General features: G+C 40.3%; 1 protein-coding gene across 1 annotated transcript in view; it reads left to right on the plus strand.

Moving 5' to 3' along the window:
• Positions 1–22,984, plus strand: part of Usp24 (ubiquitin specific peptidase 24) — a 139,988-nt gene that overhangs the window by 52,442 nt on the left and 64,562 nt on the right. Inside the window, exons 13-28 of the mRNA XM_059254608.1 lie at positions 637–744; positions 892–987; positions 1,077–1,238; positions 1,439–1,486; positions 6,828–6,935; positions 7,533–7,682; positions 8,857–8,988; positions 9,779–9,890; positions 14,415–14,491; positions 15,423–15,563; positions 15,912–15,965; positions 17,418–17,533; positions 20,050–20,116; positions 20,236–20,346; positions 21,380–21,478; positions 21,575–21,751. Of these exons, the coding sequence (XP_059110591.1) occupies positions 637–744; positions 892–987; positions 1,077–1,238; positions 1,439–1,486; positions 6,828–6,935; positions 7,533–7,682; positions 8,857–8,988; positions 9,779–9,890; positions 14,415–14,491; positions 15,423–15,563; positions 15,912–15,965; positions 17,418–17,533; positions 20,050–20,116; positions 20,236–20,346; positions 21,380–21,478; positions 21,575–21,751 (1,758 nt within the window). The remainder of the gene's footprint in view (positions 1–636; positions 745–891; positions 988–1,076; positions 1,239–1,438; positions 1,487–6,827; positions 6,936–7,532; positions 7,683–8,856; positions 8,989–9,778; positions 9,891–14,414; positions 14,492–15,422; positions 15,564–15,911; positions 15,966–17,417; positions 17,534–20,049; positions 20,117–20,235; positions 20,347–21,379; positions 21,479–21,574; positions 21,752–22,984) is intronic.

The raw sequence follows: 22,984 nt of genomic DNA on the forward strand, positions 1-22,984 counted from the left end.
TTGATGAACAAACTGTATATGCATAGTGGATATGGGGGAAGTTAACTGAATCTACAACTATTCTGCCTTTCAAGTTTCTGTCCTTACAAGGTAAATAGTGAGGCATGACTGTCCTGTGACTGAGATTATAAAGTGAGTGCCAGTCATCCACAGTAGGGTCTACAGCTCTGTGCAGAGACTTACTGCCCATAGGGTCAATAAATATTAGTTGAAGTAACAAAGAGTGTGTTATCGACATTTAAAATGGGGCTGATAATACTCTCAACCCTGATCACCATCTGTGAAAACACTGAAAATGTATTTACCTTGTAATTTATTCAGTTCAAAATAAATCAATATAAGTTTTTTGTTGAAAATATTTTATTCTCTTCCTAAAATAAATGTCAGAGATCTTGATTCTTGTGCTTTTTTACATGTGAAAGCCAGTACTGCTGGGAGTTGAAATGCAGTCAGCTGATAACCATTAGTAATAGTTGCTTTACATAATCCTGCCAGAGTTGTCATGGAAGTGAATGCCAATTAGACTCGAGTCTAATTCATTTTTGTTACGTGTCGCTTGTATAGACTGTCAGGAAGAAGACTTAGGTTTGCCAAGTCCCAGGACTTAACTTGCTCCCGATGTCTCCTTTCTTCCAGTCAGGACAGTCATCTACGGTAATTGAGAACATCCATACTATTATTGCTGCAGCAGCTGTGAAGTTTAATGCAGATCAGCTTAATCATTTGTTTGTTCTCATTCAAAAGGTAAGATTGAAACTCTAGCCCATCCCCCAACAGCTGTGTTGAAATGTACTTTTCTTACCTTATTCTTAGCTCAAATTTTAAGTTTTTGCTAATTTCACCAGCCTGACCGTGGCCCCCACCCTGTGTCCTGTCTGTTCTCTTGTGCAGAGCTGGGAGACTGAGAGTGACAGGGTAAGACAGAAGCTGTTGAGTCTGATTGGACGAATCGGCCGGGAAGCTCGATTTGAGGCCACTTCTGGAAAGGCAGGAAATCAAATGGATTTCTGTAGCTACAAATGCTTAGAACAGTCTTCATGCTTACGAGGTGGCTCATCATAACGGTGCTATTGCAGGTGTTAGACGTTCTCTGGGAGCTGGCTCACCTTCCAACCTTGCCCAGTAGCCTTATTCAGCAAGCCTTGGAGGAGCACCTGACAATCCTGAGCGATGCCTACGCAGTGAAGGAAGCAATCAAGAGGAGCTACATCATCAAGTGCATAGAAGACATTAAAAGGGTTGGTTCTGGCTTTGCTCTAATTTTGTTATCAGAGTAATAGTGTTGTCTGAGTGATTAGAGCCAAGAGATTTTCCTCCTCTATTATGTAAACTAAGAGGAATGCCCTGTTTGGAAGCTGTTACTTTAGAGTCCAAATTTGGGAGCTGTAGGTTTTGTTTTTACCAAGTCACTTACATGTCTCTTAAAATGAATTTTCAGCCTGGAGAATGGTCAGGTTTGGAAAAAAACAAGAAAGATGGATTCAAGGTAAGTATTTGCATATGGAATCAACTAAGGTATTCTAATTTTATAATTACCTTTAATAAATTATATCATACTTTTAAAATATTTTAGGATTTATTAGACTAATAATACACAGATGTGATCTTTATGAGCTGGGCTTTATTTAGAAGTTGGTAGCTGTTTTCCCTTAAAAGGAAAAAATTAGAGTTCCATTGAAAAAGTAATTTTTATAACTCTTAGGGAATTATATAATTTTCAGCTTTATTTTCCTTTTAAGTTAGATCTAAAGTATATAGAATTTTTAAAGTATATTGAATTCTAAGTAAATTCTGTCCCCATCTTTCTCCCGCAAGGGAAAAATGAGTATTCGTGGATAAAAGGGAAAGGTGCATGTGATGCTGGCTTTAGGTGTTTGCCACACCTACACATGCATAAGCCTTTGTTCTCCTAACAGCCCTGATCCAGACGGGCAGCACTCCAGCTAGCCCAGCCTTAAAGCCCAGGCAGTGACAGGAACGATTTTGGTTTTGGAGTTTGGTATTAATAACATAGAAATGTTTCTGGTAAAAATAGATAGAGGCTTGGTATTTCATTAGCCAAACCTTTCCCTGGTTTCCATTGGTATTTCTTCAAAGGAGCTGGGGTACTGCTGGCTTTCATCTGTATATCCACAGACACATAACTCTTGTAACAAGCTTTGGCAATTACTGAGCTTTTGTGCACTCAGTTAATCTGGCTATAAAGTTTAGGTGGGGGTATAAGAATGTGGTGTTTCATATTTCTGATGCTGAATTTTGACCCCTGGAATTTTCTGCATGAGATCTAGCTTTAGTGATTTTAAAAAGCATTCACAAACTAGATCTAGTAATGCTAGGGTTAAAAGGAATGATGAATGTTTAATTCAACAGCCTTGCTTGCTTTCTACTCAGATGGAATTTAAATTTTCCAGTTCCCTCAGTTCAGTGACTCAGACAATTTAGCAGTCTCTCTTCTTATGATTGAATAATTTTCATTGCATTATTGAAATGTATATCCTTCAGTAGTATCAGTAAACGAAAAGGGGCCTCTAGGAAATGCTCTTTTCTTCTAGGCAACAGACATTTTTTTCTTTATAGATATGCAGGTCGAACATGAAGGGACATCTCCTTTCCTCCAGGGAAATAGCTCTTAAATCCAGAGCCTCCTTTGGCCCTTTGTTCTCCCTGTCACAGCTAAGCACCACTAGCTCTCCTAGTCAGCTGCATCCCTGTGTCTTCACTGCTTCTCTTGCAGTCAGTCATTCATGTCTGTTGCTGTAGAGCAAGACAGTAGCGGAAGGAAGGGGACTGTCTGGCCGTTTGGTGAATCCTCTTCCTTTTTACTCCCTCCCCCCACTGCTCCCAGAGAGGAAATCCTAGTGCACTGTTGCTCTTCCCAAGGAACAATAGCTTACATTTTATGTAGCACTGCCAGTTGGCTAAGTGCTTCCCAGATACTCAAAGTACACGTTGCTGAAGGGGGGCAGTGGGAAGATCAAAGCCCCTGGCAGGGGAGTGAAGTATTTACTGCACTAAAGGTGTTTTTCTATGCTATGCCCTTTCCTGCCAGGCAGCAAGGTGGGCTGACTGGGGATTATGTCTCCCTGCCAGGCTACACAGAAACTAAGCGAAGGGTAAGACAAGCTCACCCACCTCTTACTCCCTTCCTGCCCTCAGCTACCTCTTCTCCTCAACTGGTTCCCCTTCCTGCTGCTTTTCACACTCCAAGTTCCCAAGTTCCACTGTCCTGTTGAGAAACTCTGACCTTGATCTCTGTAGACTCTGCCAAGGCACCCTCAGCTCCCTCAGTCCTCTTTCTTTGCTTCGCTTCCACTGTCCATCCCCACCCTTTGTCTCTTATTTCACTTCTTATTCCTTCAGTTAAAAAATTTCAATGTTCTCATCCAAAAAATAATTACTAGACCAAAGTCAAACTATGTTATTCCAGTGGTGTGTTTGCACATTCCATAGGCCATCTTTAGGGATCCTAAGAGCGCCTGGCAGACTTCTGGTAAATATAGCTCTCCTGCTCCTGCTCCCCTGCACCCTATGAAGACACAAAGCTGCCCCTAACCAGGTTGAATAGCCCTGGTCTGAAATACTTGGGACCTATGGTGTTTCCAATTTCAGAGCCTTTTGGATTTTAGAATATTTACATAAACTTTACTGGTTGAACATCCCAAATTCAAAATAAGAAAAGTTTTGAACATAATATTTAGCACTCAAAAAAGCTGTCAGTTTTAGAATTCAGATTTTTGGATTCAGGACAGTCGACCATTTGTTAGGGAGTTGCCTCTGTTTGCCGAAGTATAGTAAAGCTAGCAAGATGTCCTCAGTACAAGTAGTCTCACTGTGGTGCAGTTAGTGGAGGAGAAAAGTCTTCTTAAAGACTTTCTTCCTGTACAAAAAATTTTACTTTGTTTCTAGATAAAACTAAAACTGAAAAGCAAGACAGATGAGAAGTGGAGGATGTTCAGCCCTAAGAAGAGAGAACTCAAAGAATATGAATGGTTTCTTTAGGTCCTTAGAGGGTAAAAATGGAGAACTGGGGTGCACTTAGTTTTGTGTCTCCCGAGATACTGCATAGAGACATGTTTGGGTGTGAGAAGTCAGTGAAAAGTGTCTGGACAGAAGAAGGAGAATAGAAACAGAGGTTTGCAGCTTCCTCTGATGTCACTGTAATTTGGACAACACACTAAATTTAGTGAAATTATCAAATATATTCAGTTTATTTTCAACTATCCTTAGCAGTCAGAAGAGAGTACTTTTCAATTTTTCTTATAACTTCACAATATAATATCTTAGATAACAGTGATTAACATTTTTTCCTGATTGCTAACCTTCAGAGAGACTATCTCAGCAATGAGTCTTAAATTCCAATTTATATGATTTTTCTTTTAATTTTATTGTATAAAGAGTAACATTCAAAGTATAATTTCCTTTAACATAATATACCTAATTAGTCATACTGTATTTTTTTAATGTTTCTACTTATTGCTAAAGGATTTGTGTGAATTTTTATTTTTATTATTATTATTATTATTATTATTATTATTATTATTATTATTATTGTAATCCTTTTGGAAGGTGTCGGTTCAAAATTAAGCCTCACAGTTTTGATCATTGTCTTTTACAGTCTTGTTTGAGCAGAAAACCATTCAGGCTAACTTCAGAAGTAGTTGGCCTTTAATACATACCTTATTTCTATGATTTGAAGATGCCAGAGATTGCAGCCTGCATTACAGAGTTACAAAATTTGTAGAGAACAAGAACAGAAACTACCTTTTGGGGTTGAAATTTAGCCCAGTTAGTACAGTGCTTATTTAGCATGAACAAGATCCAGGGTCACATCCCTAGCACCCCACAAGCCAAGTGTGATGACACATGCTTGTAATCCTAGCACTCAAGAAACAGAGGCAGGAGAAGTAGACTTTCAAGATCATCCTCAACTACAAAGTTAGTTTGAGGCCAACATGGTACCTGAGACTCTGCCCCAACCCCAAGAAAAGTATGTTTACTAGCCATTGTTTAGACTTATAGCCAGAGGTTAAATGTAAGCGTGTTTTTGTTTTATCAATTATGTGTAATTTCACCTTAAAACACTAATACTCATTATCTGTAGTAGTGTTTTGAACCACTCTGAAATCTTTGGTACTGGGGATACTAGGAATTAAGTCTGGGCCTTGACATGTAGGCAAGTATGTTACATCCCAGCAGTCCTTGGGGCATACTGAAGCATGTGGAGTTTTATGTGCTTATCTTTCAGAAAGTGACTTTCTTTGAGTAATGAATAGTACAGGTTGAGCAGCTTCTTGTGAATTAGGGTGCAGCTTAAGGCAGAGAGGCACCAGTGCTGAGTGGTAGAGCCCTGAGCAAGGGGAGGGTCTGCATGCCAGTTTTTGACTTTGGAAATGACTTGAATTGTTTTGAGTTACAACAGGCGAGTTAATGTTATATCATGATATAATGTTTCTGATAACATTTAAACAATAAACTAGTAACCCAAATTGAGGTTTAAAGGCCATCCTTGTTTGGTACTGCCTATAATAAATAACAGCTCAATTCAGATAACAGGTAGATGAACAAATGGCTTTTGTGTATAGGTAAGTTTGTATATAAAAGCTATGGACAGTTATAAAAGCTTACACTTAATGCTTAGTGGCTGGTAAGTGTCTTTTGAGTAGTATCAATTTGAGAAATATTAAAGGTCATAGAAATGTGTCTTAGGATCCAGGAAATATGGTATTTGGTCATTATTGGCTTCTTTGGCTCATATATTTGAGATGAGGAAAAAGTATTATTTGGTAGTAGCTTGCACACAGTAACCTATAGTAGTAGATGAGTTTCTTTAAAAGACTACAATACTTTCTTTCAACTAGGATCTTCATTTTGCAAGAAGATTTGATAAAATTACTTTAAAAATTTCAGCCTTTTAAATGAATGCTAAGGCTTTAGTTGATGTTTTGGCTAATAATCAATCAGTTGATTAATAGCATTTAGTCTGATACTTAGTAATTTTATTATGAGATTTTATAGTTCAAAAGATACTATCAGTTAAAGGCCAATTCTCTTTAAGGAGAATTGCTTGCACATCAGGTGTCTTTGATCTGCATCACAAAGATCTGATTGTCATACCAGTTTCAGAAGTAATATATTTCAAGTGCTTTGAAATTAAAGTGTAGCCTGAGTAAAATGTTTATAATATTTAATAAAAATAGTAATGGGGTTGGATGGAGGAAGGGAAGAACTAGGAACCAGGACCTCAAACATGCTAAACACAGGCTCTACCTCTGAGCTCTATCCAAGCCCCTTAATAATTAAAGCAGAATTACCTTTTATGAAATTATCTTAAGTAGAAATGTAAACAGATTGTATTTTCTTTACTACTTAACTCATTGTCAGTATCTTGATCAGATCATTGATACCTTAATCACATAATTAAAGAAAGCCATATTCTTAGTCAATTTTCCTTGCTAGCCAGTTCAATGTTAAGCTTTGCCATCAATTTACTTTATTGAGTGAACATGTCTTGGCAGCTCTGTGCTACTTAATCTGTCCTCTGAAGTTGCTAATTCCTTGTTGTCTGTATTTTGCTGATGTCCCCCTGTACATTTACTGTCATTTCACATCACTCCTGTTTGCAGTTCTTGGCCTTAGGAAATTGCATGCAGATAAGAAGTTGAAGACTGAATTATGATTGCATGGAGATAAGCTAATAATAAGTAACATGAAAAGGAAAACAGTAGAATGTGCAACAAGGAAATAAATGACTTGGGAATTTTTTATAGCTAATAACTGACTGCCATTTACTTCTAAACTTAATTAATGTAACTTCTTTTTAACCCTAGTCATCTCAACTTAATAATCCGCAGTTTGTATGGGTGGTGCCCGCTTTGCGTCAGCTCCATGAAATCACTCGTTCATTTATAAAACAGACCTATCAAAAGCAAGACAAGGTAGGAGCACACTTCTTACTTTTTGTTCTCATGTGCATAGCCTTTTGTAATAATTGTAATAAGCAAACCTGGCTAAGGTTGTTGCATTGATAGCATCTCACTGACTTATGTTTATTAATGTCACTGATACTTATCATTTGGACCTTTCATGTCTGAGGAGGTTTTTCTTTTGTCCTAACTCTTCTCTTTGATTGCTTAATTTATTAAGATAACTAGACCACCTTTTAAAAAAATAATGGTAACTCCAGAATTCGAAAAGATTACTTTGTCTAAGAGCTAGGTAGAATTTTCTCGATGTCAAAGATTTGGGGGTTAGATCCAGGACAGCACATAAAGTGCAGTAGCTCTCTTCAAGGATTCATTTCTCTTTTAGATGCAAAATAATAGCAATGTCTTAGTTCCCTGGGAGGAGGGTAGTTATTGATAAGAGTAATAAGAAGTCAATACCCAATAAAATACCAGATTGATCTGTTAACTGTCATGGGACGTCTCCTGTTTGCTCTTTCATCTGGGACTACATTGTAAAATAAAAGCTATATTAAGCTGACCAAATGACTACAGTCTCACGCCACTTTCATTTTTGTTGTTTTTGTTAAGAGCATTATTCAAGACCTGAAGAAAAATTTTGAAATAGTCAAGTTGGTGACAGGAAGTTTACTAGCTTGTCATCGACTTGCAGCAGCTGTGGCTGGGCCTGGAGGCTTAACTGGCTTGACACTGGTGGATGGCCGCTACACTTACCGAGAGGTATCAGGCACTGTGCTTTTGTTTGGTGGTTTTCAGCATTCATTGAACTTTTTCTATTTGAACTGTAAAAGAAGTATTTGTTGGGTACGACTGTAAAAGGGTACTGTGAGCTATCTTTGTAATGAGGGAACAATTTTGAATCTTAACTGTAATTTCATTAGATTTACTAATTTGGGTTTTTGCTTGCATGGTATATGTGTAACACATGTGGGCCTGGCACTCATAGAGGTCAGAAGAGGGTGTCAGGTTCCCTGGAACTGAAGCAACAGGTGGTTGTGAATCACCATGTAGGTGCTGGGAATTGAACCCAAGTCCTCTGCGAGAGCAGTAAGTGCTCTTAACCCACTGTGCCATCTCTCCAGTACTTAACTAAAATTTCAAATTGAAGTTTAGAAAAATAGTATTTGTTGGCAACAGTTGTTAGCTCTGTAGACCATGCATTTTGTTTTTAGATCAATTGATTGCTAATGATGTTTGTAAAAATCTTAGCTGGGTATAGTGCCTCACATAGCAGTAATCCAGGATGCCAGAGACCAGTGGTTCTCAACCTTTCTAGTGCTAGGATCCTTTAATATGGTTCCTCATGTTGTGGTGACCCCCAACCATAACATTATTTTGTCGTTACTTCATATCTGTAATTTTGCTGCTTTTATGAATCATAATGTAAATAATCTAATATGCAGGATATTGATATGTGGCACCTGTGAAAGGGTCATTCGACCCCCTCCCCCAAGCAGTTGTGATTTCACAGGATGAGAACTGCTGCCGTAGGCTGAGACAGGAGGATTTTTGTGAACTTATGGCATGGGCTGTAGATTGACTTCTGAGCTATTCTTGAATTCAGAGTAAGACCTTGTCTCATACAGAACAAAACAACAACAAAAAACTACCAGAAACAACACTTAACTTCACCACTTATAGGCATGGTGGTTCCTTTTGAGATTACTGAAATTGAATTTGATTTACATCTAAAATCAACTGACTTTGTAATTAATTTGAGGTTGCTTCTGCTGCATTGTTATAGGCTGATAAGTCCACTTCTCACATTTACTTCCTCATAAATTCCGTGAGAAGTCTTGGGTGTCAAGCTGTTTTTAAAGTTTTATCGTAATGTTTCTTTTAGGTGTGAATGCCTCCAGTGAGATAACTAGCTGCATTATTGCTTTTTTTTCAGTATTTAGAGGCACATCTGAAATTTCTAGCATTTTTCTTACAAGAAGCTACACTGTATTTGGGGTGGAACCGAGCCAAAGAAATCTGGGAGTGCCTTGTGACTGGCCAGGATGTCTGCGAGTTAGATCGAGAGGTTTGTAAGATGGTCCCGAAATGGGGCACTCTGCTGTGTGTCTCATCTTGTTTGTGTGTTTTGGATCCTCTGTTTGTGTTGTTTCCATGAACATTAATGGCAGAGTAGGAACTGCAAGTACTAGGAAAAAAAAAATGTTCTAAAAGAAATCCATGATATACGTAAATGTGTGAGCTCCTTGATCATTTTGATTCAGTTCTGGGTCAAGTACTAAAATCTACAAAATGAATATTGATGAAGAATTATGAGTATAGTTTAGTTTTCTCCTTTCCTGTGAAACTAATTTTATTTATTTATAATAAATCAACTAATTTTAAATCACTACTAAAAAAACTTAGTTTCTCAAAGTGATGTTGTATCCCCAGAAATGGTAACATGAGTCAAGAGCAGCTAAAACAAATAGAAACACTTATTTTGATGTTTGCAGTTGCTGAGTCTCGGTTTCCTCTCAATTTACAGAATAATAGTAGCTACTTCATAGGCGTGCTGAAAGGACTGAGTTTGTGACAGTGCTTAACACTGTGCCTGGCATACGCGAGGCTTGATTGCGTGCTGCTGGGAAGACTTAAGTATGAAATCCAGTGAAAGGTGGAAGTGCACAATCACCAGGAGAAAGACCTATTAACCGTTCCCACTCGCTCCAGAGTTCTAGACATTTCAGCTTTGAGTGTAGTTTAGCAGTTACAGAAGTGTTAGAAGGATTGGAAGTGGTCTCTTTCCTGTCCAGATGTCCTGTGGTTTGTGCGATGGATTGTGGTTGGTCTTAGGGCAGTTCTGTCTTGATCCACAGATGTGCTTTGAGTGGTTTACAAAAGGGCAGCACGATCTCGAGAGTGACGTTCAGCAGCAGCTCTTCAAGGAGAAAATTCTGAAACTGGAGTCCTATGAGATCACCATGAATGGTAGGGAAAGCTTACAACTGTTTGTTTTAGATGTTTTTACAGTAAGAGATTTTATTCGTAAATTTAATCCTACATCTCAGAGTTTGGAATATCCTTGTGGAATTCTTCACATGCATATCCACATGGTACCTTACTGAGATTTAAAATTATATAGCCTAATAGATTAAATTGTCAAATTATCTTTCTGGTATTCCTTAATAAATAAGATTCATTAGGTAAAAATATATCAAAGCATATAATGCTTTCTTCCAGTTGTTTCTTTTGGCTAAGTTATTTTATTAACATTCAGTTCATGTGCCATAAAAATCACTTTGTAAATATACAGTCAGTGACTTTTAGTCTGTACTCACTCATGCAGCCTTGACTTCTTTCTAACGTATAAACATTGTCACCCCAAAGAAGAGCTCTGTGCTCATTGGCAGCCACTCTCGGGCCTTCCCTTGGCCAGCCTCTAACCTTTTTCCCCTTTGGATTGGCCAATCTGAACATTCGGTATATGTGAGATCATACATACGATTTGGCATCTTTTGTACCTGTTTTCTCTGATTGTGGTTGAGCTTAATGTTTTCAAGGCACACCTAGTTGTTGTATGTATTACTTTAGGAGGATAATATTTCACTGTAGATGTCCCATATTTTGTTAATTGTGGGAGCCTGTTCTCAGGTTCCTCGTGGCTTTACCCAGCAGGTCCTCATAGAGGATGATTAGACCACGGGCCTGAGTGCAGGTGTCTGAGATGGTCTGCACTTGGCTGTGCTGGGGGAGGAGGTCTTTTGCTCCACCCCTTGGCGTCTCTATAAAAACCCTGGGGCAGAGACAGTCGGGGCCCGTTGGAATAGGTTCCAGGCCCTCTCGAGGCTATCCTTTATTTTTTATCTGTTTATCTCCGCAAGATTCTCCACAATAAATCCTTCTATCTAATATTTTCTGCTGTTCGCACTCAAGAAAACTCTGGGGAACTGTGGGGGTGGTGGGTAAACGCCCCACAGTTAATTCATCGTTCAATGAACATTTGTTGCTACCACTTAGAGCTATAAACATTCATGTAGCAGTTTTTGTGTTTTCATTTCTTTTGGTTATGAAGTTTAGAGTCACATTACCATGAAATCTAACCTTGAGCATCTGTCAAACTGTTTTTGCAAAGGGCTACACTATTTTATAATCCCACCAGCAATGTTCCAATTTTCTACATTGCCAGTACTTACCTGCCTTTTCAAAGATGTCCTGGTGGGTAGTGAGTTATGTCCTGTCGTTAAGACTTGCTTTTTCTTGATAACTAATGATACTGAGCTAGCTATTCAGATTGGTTTTTGTCTGTGTGTATAGGTTCTGTAGAGAAATGTCTAGTTGCACTTTCGACTATATTTTGATTAGGCTGTTGTGATGTAAGGGCTCTTTATATACTCTAGGTATTAGCTCTTTAGCAGATACATAGTTTATCAAAATCCCTATATAGTGTCCTTTGAAGCATGAAAGTTTTAAATTTTGAAAAAGTCTACTTTACATGTATTTTCTTTTGCTGCTTGTAGGTTGTTGTTACTGCTTTAGTTCGTTTGTTTTTTTAGGACAGGGTTTCATTATGTAGCCCTGGCTGGTCTGGAACTTGCTATGTAAGCCACTCCAGCCTTGAAACCCCCACCCCCCCCCACCCCCCCCCGCCCCCAGCCTGCCTCTGCCTCCTGAGTGCCAGGATTAAAGGTGTATGGTTTGCCTGCGCTTTCTTTTCCCAACAAATGAGCATTTATTTCTTTGTTAAATAGGATTATACTAATTATAGGTTTAGATAAAATTTTTCGTCCTTCAGTTTCATATCAATGTTAATTTTAATTAAATGTATTTAATAGTTGCTATATAGTACAGATAATAACATATTGTGATTGATGTACACCAGTATGAAACCCTGAAGGATTTTACTTTTTTTTTTTTTTTTTTTTAAATGTACGAACCACGGTTTCCCCTCCCTACTCTCCTCCCGTTCCCTTCCCCCTCTTCCTTCCTTACAGCCCCCCCCATCCATTTCTCATAAAGGATAAGGCCTCCCATGGGAATCAACAAAGCATGGCATATCAAGTTGAGGCGGGACCAAGCTCTTCCCCCCTGCATCAAGGCTGAGCAAGGCATCCACCTAGGGAGTAGGTTCCAAAAAGCCACCTTATGCACCAGGAACAGGGCCCCACAAACACACCAAACTACAGAACTGTCAACCACGTGCTGAGGGCCTAGGTTGGTCCCTGCAGGCTCCCTAGCTGTCCATCTAGAGTCAGTGAGCTCCCACAAGGTCAGGTCAGCTCTTTTTGTGGGTTTCCTCATCATGATCTTGACCCTCCTCCATTTCCTCAGCTGGACTCCCGGAGCTCAGCCCAGTGCTTAGCTGTGGATCTCTGCATCTGCTCCCATCAGTTACTGGATGAAGAGTCTATGATGACAGTTAGGGTAGTCACCAATCTGATTACAGGAGAAGGCCAGTTCAGGCACCCTCTTTATTATTGCTAGGAATCTTAGCTGGGGTCATCCTTGTGGATTCCTGGGAGTTTCCCTGGCATAAATGATAAACAGGCTGAGAAGGAAATCAGAGAAATAACATCCTTTGCAATAACCACAAATAATATAAAATATCTTGGGGTAACTCTAACCAAACAAGTGAAAGACCTGTTTGACAAGAACTTTAAGTCTTTGAAGAAAGAAATTAAAGAAAATATCAGAAAATGGAAAGATCTCCCATACTCTTAGATAGGTAGGATTAACATAGTAAAAATGGCAATCTTACCAAAAGCAATCTACAGATTCAGTGCAATCCCCTTCAAAATCCCAACACAATTCTTCACAGACTTGGAAAGAACAATACTCAACTTCATATGGAAAAACAAAAAACCCAAGATAGCTAAAATAATCCTGTACAATAAAGGACCTTCCAGAGGCATCACCATCCCTGACTTCAAGCTCTACTATAGGGCTATAATAATAAAAACAGCTTGGTATTGGCATAAAAACAGACACGTGGATCAATGGAATTGAATCAAAGACCCTGACATAAATCTACCTACCTGTGAACACCTGGTTTTTTACAAAGTAGCCAAAATTGTACATTGGAAAAAAGAAAGCATCTTCAACAAATGGTGCTTGCCGTAACTGGATGTCACCATGTAGAAGATTGCAAATAGATCCATATCTATCGCCATGCACAAAACTCAAGTCCAAGTGGATCAAAAACCTCAACATAAATCCAGTCACATTGAACCTGATAGAAGAGAAAGTGGAAGGTAGTCTTGAACACGTTGGCACAGGAGACAACTTCTTAAATATAACACAGGTAGCACAGACACTGAGAACAACAATTAGTAAATGGGACCTCCTGAAACTGAAAGGCTTCTCTAAGGCAAAGGACACGGTCAGTAAGACAAAATGGCAACCTACAGAATGGGAAAAGATCTTCACCAACCCCACATCTGACAGAGGGCTGATCTCCAAAATATATAACAAACTTAAGAAACTAGACATCAGAACACCAAATAATCCAATTTAAAAAATGAGGTCCCAAACTAAACAGAGAATTCTCAACAGAAGAATCTCAAATGGCCGAAAGGCATTTAAGGAATTGCTCAACATCCTTAATCATCAGGGAAATGCTTGTGCTTTTTTAAAGGTGTCTTTGGTTTTTTGAGATGAGATCTGACTATGCTGCCCAGGCTGGCCTGGAGCTTCTGGGCTCAAGCAGTCTTCACACCTGTGCACCTTGGGTAGATGTGACTGCAGGCCTGCACCGCACACAGCCTGCACCGCACACACAGCCTGCACCGCACACAGCCTGCACCGCACACACAGCCTGCACCGCACACAGCCTGCACCGCACACACAGCCTGCACCGCACACAGCCTGCACCGCACACACAGCCTGCACCACACACAGCCTGCACCGCACACAGCCTGCACCACACACAGCCTGCACCACACACAGCCTGCACCGCACACACAGCCTGCACCGCACACACAGCCTGCACCGCACACACAGCCTGCACCGCACACACAGCCTACACCGCACACACAGCCTGCACCGCACACAGCCTGCACCGCACACTGCCTGCACCGCATACTGCCTGCACCGCACACACAGCCTGCACCGCACACACAGCCTGCACCGCACACACAGCCTGCACCGCACACAGCCTGCACCGAATACTGCCTGCACCGCACACACAGCCTGCACCGCACACAGCCTGTACCGCATACTGCCTGCACCACCACATAGCCTGAACCACACACTGCCTGTACTGCACACAGCCTAAACCACCACACACTGCCTGCACCGCACACAGCCTGCACCGCACACAGCCTGCACCGCACACAGCCTGCACCGCACACAGCCTGCACCACACACACAGCCTGCACCATACACAGCCACTGCACTTTTGATACCTATTCAAGAAACCATTGCTAGGAGCATTGTAGCCTTCACTTCTGACTCACTTTACTCTTCATCGATTGTCTATCTGAGTGCATGGGTTTGACTGGCATTCTGTAATTTTAGGTTTCAACTTATTTAAGACTTTTTTTGAAAATGTGAATCTCTGTGATCATCGATTGAAAAGACAAGGAGCTCAATTGGTACGTACCATACTTTGAATTATTTGATATAGCTTGATATTTAGAAAAAGAAAGAAGCCTGTTTTTTAATGGGTTTGTTTAAATAAGGAGGTCTTTTTCCCTCTGGACTCAGGCATTAGTGGCAGACTCCCTTTGAAGGCACTGGTAGATGCATGTCTAATACTGTCTCCTTTCATTAGCTGCCTAGGGAGTCTGTTCACTCTCCATCTCTCTCATCTAGGAGCAGCCCTGAACCTGTAGTTATCAGGTGGATTTCTAGGAGCATTGATCCAGTAGGCTTCCACATAGCAATTCATGTGTACCTGAGAATGACAAAGATGTTCATCCTAGGATGTCAGTGGCAAGGATTGCAGGGGGAAATGTGGGAACAGACTTACTAAGTAGGACAGTGGGGACCCATAGAATGCTTATATTCACCTTTTTTGTCCTTAAGACAGAAAAGCACTAGTCTTTTCTAAGTCCCTGTTACTTAGATCCTGCTACCTAAGGTGGTCAGAATATTTACAAGATACTGTAAGTGTGGTATCCCGCTATTTCTAACCCAGCTTTGGAAATGACTGGATCAGGTTCCCAGAATTAATAGCCACTTCAGTCTTGACTCGTTTCTTTTGAAGAGAAGTCCATAAAGATGCTATTTGTCTCACTTTTCAGTTTCTGATTGACTAGCTTCTCTGGGTAGATGTCTGCCTTATGTCAGGAACATCTGGAGAAACATCTCTGCACCTCTTCTAATTGCCGTGGAGGGTGCCTGTTGTTACTGTGGTTGGTTGGTTTTTGTATGAGAGTTCCACATCAGTACAGTAGTGGTTTTTGATAAAGCGTCTTCATTTTGTTAGACAGAGGTTCAGACTCAATGATGTAACAGAAAATAATTACCTGTGATGTAATAATAGTGTGCTGTTTAATTTATACATATTTTAATTTTACACAGTATGTAGAAAAGCTGGAATTGATAGGAATGGATTTCATTTGGAAAATAGCTATGGAATCACCTGATGAAGAAATTGCTAATGAAGCTATTCAATTAATCATAAACTACAGTTACATTAATCTAAATCCTAGGTTAAAGAAGGTGAGTATCCAAGGGGAAATGTTACTCAGACACAAAAATTAAAAAATTATAAGCCGGGCAGTGCTGTTGAACGCCTTTAATCCCAGCACTTGGGAGGCAGAGGCAGGCGGATCTCTGTGAGTTTGAGGCCAGCCTGGTCTACAGAGCAAGATCCAGGAAAGGCGCAAAGCTACACAGAGAAACCTTGTCTTGGGGGCAAGGGGGGGGGGGCGTGTGTGTGTGTGTATTTGTTATTGGTAAGTTGTGGTCCTTGTATCACAATTTGACTTACTTTGGTATTTTGTCTTGACTAATGTTTGCAATTAAATGCTAAAGTCTGATTTTAATTTCCATACTTCCTACTTTCAGGACTCAGTGTCTTTACATAAGAAATTTATTGCTGATTGTTATACAAGACTAGAAGTGAGTAACTTGTTTTTAAATTCTTGTCTTTTAAATAAGTTCTTCTCTCCTTTTATAAGTTTGTATTTTGGGATAATGTATCATGCTGGTATTTGTGGCTAGGTACTCTTGGAAAATTGATCAAAAGTACCGTGTCATGGTATGGGAATAGGAATTTGCATTGATGTTGGTCCGGGGTTAAGTGCTGCTGCAAAGCATGAGGACCTATATCCAGATCTAGGTGCTAGCATTGCTACTGGGGTCTGTAACTCCAGGACTGGAGGCGAATCCAGGGGCTCACTTGGCCAGCAAGTCCAACCAGACCACTGAGCTTCAGGTTCAGTGAGGAGACCCTGGATCATAAGATAAGGTGGAGAGCAACAGAGGAGGATACCTAATACTAACCTCTGGCCTCCACACACATGTGCTCACACATGTACTCATGAACATGAGCGCCTGTGCATGTATGCTCACACACCTACCAAATGCACTCAGTAGAAAATCTTGCCCTCTATCTCATCCCTTCTCTCTCTTATCTATCTTTCTACCTATCTCCCACTTGTGGGACATAAGGAACCATCTCCTGTTTGTATATTCCACTTTGGTAGTATAGTATCTGTGTTTTACATAATTTATACAATAAATGCCGTTTAAAACAGCAGTAAGAGACTTGAAAAGAAGCAAATGATGTTGGATCTCTTTGTACATTAGAAGCCTATGGTTTAATATCTCATATTTATTTTGATCATCTTAGTTCTATCATAATGGTTAAAGCACTGAAGATTAATGTTCAGTTGAAATCTGTGCTTAAGTTTTATAGGAGTATTCCAAAAGTATGAAATGTCACTGTCCCCAGATGTTACTAATAAGCTAATCTTCCTTGTACTTCATACAATATTCCCCAAATTGTGACTTCCATACAAATATGTCTTCATTAAAAAACACTGAAATAGTCAAGTTCTTCTATATATGAAGTACAGTAAGGTATTAACATATCTCAACTATTCCTTTTAATATTTTTGATGATTGGTATGTGGTGTGTGTGTGTGTGTGTGTGTGTGTGTGTGTGTGTGTGTGTGTGTGTGTTATGATAGGACGAGAGGGATATTTGCATGCTGTGTCGCATATGTGGAGGTCAGAAGACACAGTTTTCTGGAATGAGTTCTCCTCTCTTTACATGGGTTCCAGGGATTCACCTCAGCTCATCAGGCTTTCTTGGCAAGGGTTTTACCTGCTGAGCCATCTCACAGCCCTCAGCTAGCTCTTATTTTGCCTCCTAGGGATTATTTGGTGGAGACTTTGATTGTCACAACTGGAAGGAGTCTTGTTGGCACCTAGTGGTTAGAGGCCAGGGATCCTGCTAAGCACCTTGCAATGTCCAGGCAGCTTCTGCAATGAGAAGTTAGCCCCAGTGCTGGAGGCCAGGTTGAGAAACCGGATCTGGAATGATGAGTGATTACTTGTACCTTACAGGCAGCCAGTTCAGCACTCGGTGGCCCCACTCTAACACATGCTGTGACCCGAGCAACAAAAATGCTCACTGCAACAGCAATGCCAACTGTAGCGACATCAGTTCAGTCTCCGTACAGGTAAGGGGCTTCAAAACTCAACACGAACACACAACACAAACGTATGCTTTAAAAATGCCAACTGTAGCGACATCAGTTCAGTCTCCGTACAGGTAAGGGGCTTCAAAACTTAACACGAACACACAACACAAACGTATGCTTTAAAAATGTTGATGCTATGCCATCCCCAACGTCTTTCACTGGTGTCCTCATTTCATGTCCTAGCTTCTGCAAACTGTTGTATCTTGGAGAATTGTGTGTCCTAATGTCCACCTTTGTCAGTGTTGTGGAGATCTGTAGGTCCTCAGCAGAGTCACCCTACTGTTGTTTATTCCACCCATCTGCCCTGTGGACACATTCTTTTGTTTTTACTTCATTTTCTACTACTTTGACTGTGTATAACTGAGTAGTCTACTCTTAAGGATTTCATAAAGGTATGTTCATTGGTCAAAGATTTTTTTTCATGTTTGAAATATTTACACAGATAAATATTTCTCCTTGAGTAGTCAGTCCCAAGGCATGGAGGAAAGAAAAGGAAATGAAAAATGCTGATTAAAATTCTGCTCTATAATATAATCACAGCCCACTAAAATATTCACCTAAAATTACTTTTAAAAAAAAGTGAGAACTTTATCATCAAATAATATTTGTGTGACAACTTTGAATTGACCCTCACATTGCTGCTTAAAGTTTTAAAGTGTTAGTAGACTCTGAGTATAGTGTTTACTGAAGTTCTTTAAAACAGCGAAGAGAAACACTGTTTACTCATCTGAAATTGGGGTGTCACGAGCACTTCATTCCTCATAAGCAGCCTCACATCATTGGTGCTGCACAGAGAAGAGCTTCCTCTGAGTATCAGTCTGCTGCCCTCTGCAGGTAGCTCTGTGTACAGTCCTTTTCTACTGGAGCAGTTGTGTGTGTTTTCACTTGTTGAGATAATACTTTTTTCCCTCTCCAAACCTTCCTTAAGAAAAGTAATCAAGCCGGGTGGTGGTGGCGCACGCCTTTAATCCCAGCACTCAGGAGGCAGAGCCAGGCGGATCTCTGTGAGTTCGAGGCCAGCCTGGGCTACCAAGTGAGTTCCAGGAAAGGCACAAAGCTACACAGAGAAACCCTGTCTCGAAAAACCAAAAAAGAAAAAAAAAGAAAGAAAAGTAATCAAGACAGTGTCTTTCCCCAAATTCTTTAATATCTGTTTTTAGAAAAATGATCTGAGTATTAGATGTTATATTTTATTAATACAAAGGAATGGAACAAAACTCAGCCCCCACACACACACACCTCATTTTTAGATGGTAGACGTGATTATAGAGTTCATGATAAGAACAAGTACTTTTCCCATCTGTGTGTGTGTGTGTGTGTGTGTGTGTGTGTGTGTGTGTGTGTATGTGTGTGTGTTTCAAATAGAATTTATGTCCAGAATTCTTATTATAATGCTTCTAAAATTTAGTTCAGGTCTGTTGCTCGGTTCCTTAACAATTCTTCTATCAAATAAGTCATTTTTGACCTATTGGATTGGGGTTTTCTGAACTGCTACTTTAAATGAATGTATTTTTTAACCCCTCTTTACCAAGTACTTTTTATTCTGAATCTTTTCATATATAGCTAGCTAAAGAGACCACATAATTTTTTAAATGTTTTTATTGAAGTACTGTTAATAAACTGTATTTTGTAGTTGAATTTCAATAGTTTTAAAAGAACTTTTTGGGATCTGTAATTGTTGTAATCTAAAGAGTTTGGGTTTTTCTACCATATTCTCACCATCACAATGCTATCTGTAATTGATTAAGTTATTGAGACAGAATCAGAACAGGTTGCTCAGTTCTTATTTATTAAGGTCTTGGGTACTTTTCATTGACTTTGAATTCTAGTTCTTGCCCATAGACTGGAAGGATAGAGTGTGATTGAGTATATTTGTAGAACTGTTAAAATGTACTTAGTCAACTGTTTACAGGTGGACATTCCCATACTGCTAATCAGCATGCCAGCCTAATGTCAGGAAGTGGTAGTACCTCTTCTCGGCTTTCAAATAGACCTCTTAACACTTTCCGGGGTGACAGCTGTGTGAAGCAAGGGTACTTGGACGTTCTATTCCTTAGCATATGAAGCTCTTTGAAAATAAGCTATTGAATATTACAGATGACAAGTAAGGTTTCAAAAGTCATTTGTAATCGTCCGATTTCATTTTCAATTAACAACTTGTATAAATGTGATACATGTTTGCATTCTTGGTGAATTGGTGAACATATAGGCCTGGAGACCTAGGTCCTGTTTTAATGGAATGACTGTTTGAAAAGTAAAGGAAACATGGGAAGGGGCAGGCTTCTCCTTCCATATTCCATCTGAGCATAGCAGCTCTGAGTGGGTTTAACTAGTACTCTCTGGTTAACAGGGAAGTCTAATCTTTGTACGTTCAGTTCTGACCAGTGGGTGCTGACTATGATTGTGCTCTTGGTAAAATAGAGTAGGATTGAGCTTAAGTCAGTGATTCATTTCAAATATGTTTAAAGACTTTCTTGTCGTTTTTTAACTCATAGATCAACAAAACTTGTGATAATTGAGAGATTGCTTCTTCTGGCCGAACGCTATGTGATCACAATAGAGGTATGCTCTCTTCTCTTTAGAGCAGCTCTATTCAGGTTGCTTGACGGGGGTGAAACATGTGTTTGACATGTTCTCTTGTGCCACAGTGCACCTGACTCAGTTGGCTTATCTCTTTCAAGGATTTTTACTCTGTTCCACGAACTATTCTACCTCACGGTGCCTCATTTCATGGACATCTTTTAACTCTTAATGTTACCTATGAGTCTACCAAAGATACCTTCACTGTAGAGGTAGGTTTATACTAAGCTCAATAGCTTTTTCATGTCTTGTTTTCATAAGAATGATGTTGATGGAGATAAATGATTGTTCTCAAAGGTATTTGATAAACAAATTGAAAATAAAGACTGAGGTCTCTGGGGGAATGGTTCAGTTAGTGCTCACCACACAAGCATGAGGATCTGCTGGGATCCGTAGCACCCAGGTGAAAAGCTGGCATGATAGTATGTACCTTTAATCTTAAACCTGGGGATGGGGCCTGGGAAGATCCCTAGAGATCGCTTAGCCAATCAGTGAGCTTTAGGTTCAGTGAATGTCTCAAAAAATAAGGTGGAGAGTAGTAGAAGACACTTGACATCAGTATCTGGTCTTCACACATGTGAACACATATGCTCATATGCCACCCACATACATAAAGGAAGCCTGAAATGAAAGGAAACCGTGGAGTATAAGCAGATGTATAAGTAAATATAAAATATAGGTCAGGTGAAGATGAGTTTTATAAAGAATAAATAATAGTAAAGGATAATAAGTTGATAAAAAATGAAGGTATTCATGAAATATCTTGGATAAAGATGGATCCCTGAGGTGGGTGATATTTGAGCAGGGATTTAAAAAACAACAGAGTTAATTGCTTGTATTAGTACGGTCTGTCACACAGAGAGCAGCAGGTATAAAGGCTCACAAGGTGGCTGTTGAGAAGGGGGTGTGATGAGAAAGGTTAGGAATAGAAGACATTTCCAGGGAATAGCTTGAGATCTTATTCCATACATAGAGGGAGGAATGGAAGTATGGGGTCAGGCACCTAACACCTGCATAAAAGGGAACCACCCGAGGGCGGGGTTCTTGCCAAGACTTGCTGTATTCCTAACTTTTAGAAAAGAGTCCAGTACATAGCAGGTGATCAGAACTGTTCAAAGGACTAAGTAATGAAAGGCTGGAGAGATGGCTCACCAGCTCAGAGCATTGACTGCTCTTCCAGAGAACAGTGAGACCAAGTAAATAAATAAATCAATCCTCTCACCCCGTGTTGGTTTTGTTTTCTAGGCTCACAGTAATGAAACCATAGGCAGCGTCCGGTGGAAGATAGCCAAACAGCTGTGCTCTCCTGTGGACAACATACAGATATTTACGAACGATAGTCTGGTGGGTTTAAACATCAGTTGTTGGCGTGTTCGCCCAGTTTGAATAGTCTCCTCCTCCTCCTTCCTCTCGGTAACTAAGAGAAGCCACCTTTTGCAGCTAACAGTGAATAAAGACCAGAAGCTCCTCCACCAGCTGGGGTTTGCTGATGAACAAGTTCTTACAGTGAAGACCTCTGGCAGTGGGACCCCCTCCGGGAGCTCTGCAGACTCCTCAACCAGCTCCAGCAGCAGCAGCAGCGGCGGGGTTTTTAGTTCATCATATGCCATGGAACAGGTACAGAGAGCAACTGCAGAGTAGAAACGGATTTAAAAACACTGCCTTTGGTCCATACAGATTGTGGTGATCACATCTCTTTAGTCTGGCAAGGTCTGAATAAAGAAAACTGTAATTGAAAACTTATTCAGGGCAGAGAAGATACATAATTTACCAGTCTTCTGAGTTCTGAAGCACTGACTTGGTCATTCTGCCTGACCTCTTGCTGTCCTCTCGTTCATCTTTCTTGGTTGATCGGGTCATTCATTCTTCAGTACTCAGACATGTTGTGCTATCTTAGTACTTTGCAAACAGAAGATAGATCATTGAGTGAAGTGTTTGCCATACAAGCGTGAGGAGCTGAGTTCAGTCCTAGTGCGCGCGCGCGCGCGCGCACACACACACACACACACACCCACACCGCCCCCCGCCTAAAGCGTTGGGACGTGATAGCATGTTTATAGTCCTGTCACTTGGGAAACAGGGACAGACAGGTGCCTGAGTCCCACACTGCCACCCATTGTGCTCAGTTAGCTCCAGGCTGGTATGACACCCTATCTCAAATAACAAGGTAAATGGCTCCTGAAGTGGATGCCTGGCCTGTAAGTGTATATTTACCTGCACACACGTGCACTTGCATACACCTTTGTCCAAAAAAGTTTCACTACCAAGTACTGGCCCATTTTCTCCTCCAATCAACAGAGCTCTTGAAAAGAGTGGTTTAAACTCACTTCTAACTTCCTTCATCTTCTCTCATTGTCCTTGACTCTATTTCTGTTCATGTGTCTGTACCTCTCAAGCCTCATCTTCTTGATGCTTCAGGGGAGCATTTTCTCTTTGGTCATTTTCTCTTAAATTTAAAAAAAAGAAAAATTCTTTCATTGGGCCTTCAGTACTTGCCCCTGCCTCTGCACTATTTTTTTTTTAAACAAACCTAGTTCTTAGACCTTCCTTTCCCCTGTATTCATTCTCAAATGGCATAAAGTCCAGAGAATGATCTGTCTACTAACTCGGTATTCCTTCATTGACTGCTCGACACCCCAGTGGTAATACACCCAAAGCCAAGCTCCTCGTTGTCCCTCTCTTGTCCCATGCCCTCACTCCTAAGTGTCTTATTTTCTACTCTTGCTTCATCTCAGATCATGGCATCTCTGTTCTTAGAAGTTGCTCATACCTGAACCCTTAGACCAGTGGTTCTCAACCTTCCTAGTGCTGTGACCTTGTAATATAGTTTCTCATGTTGTGGTGACCCAC

This window comes from Peromyscus eremicus, chromosome 2 (genome assembly GCF_949786415.1).
Source record: "Peromyscus eremicus chromosome 2, PerEre_H2_v1, whole genome shotgun sequence".
In the NCBI taxonomy this organism is placed as follows: Eukaryota; Metazoa; Chordata; class Mammalia; order Rodentia; family Cricetidae; genus Peromyscus; species Peromyscus eremicus.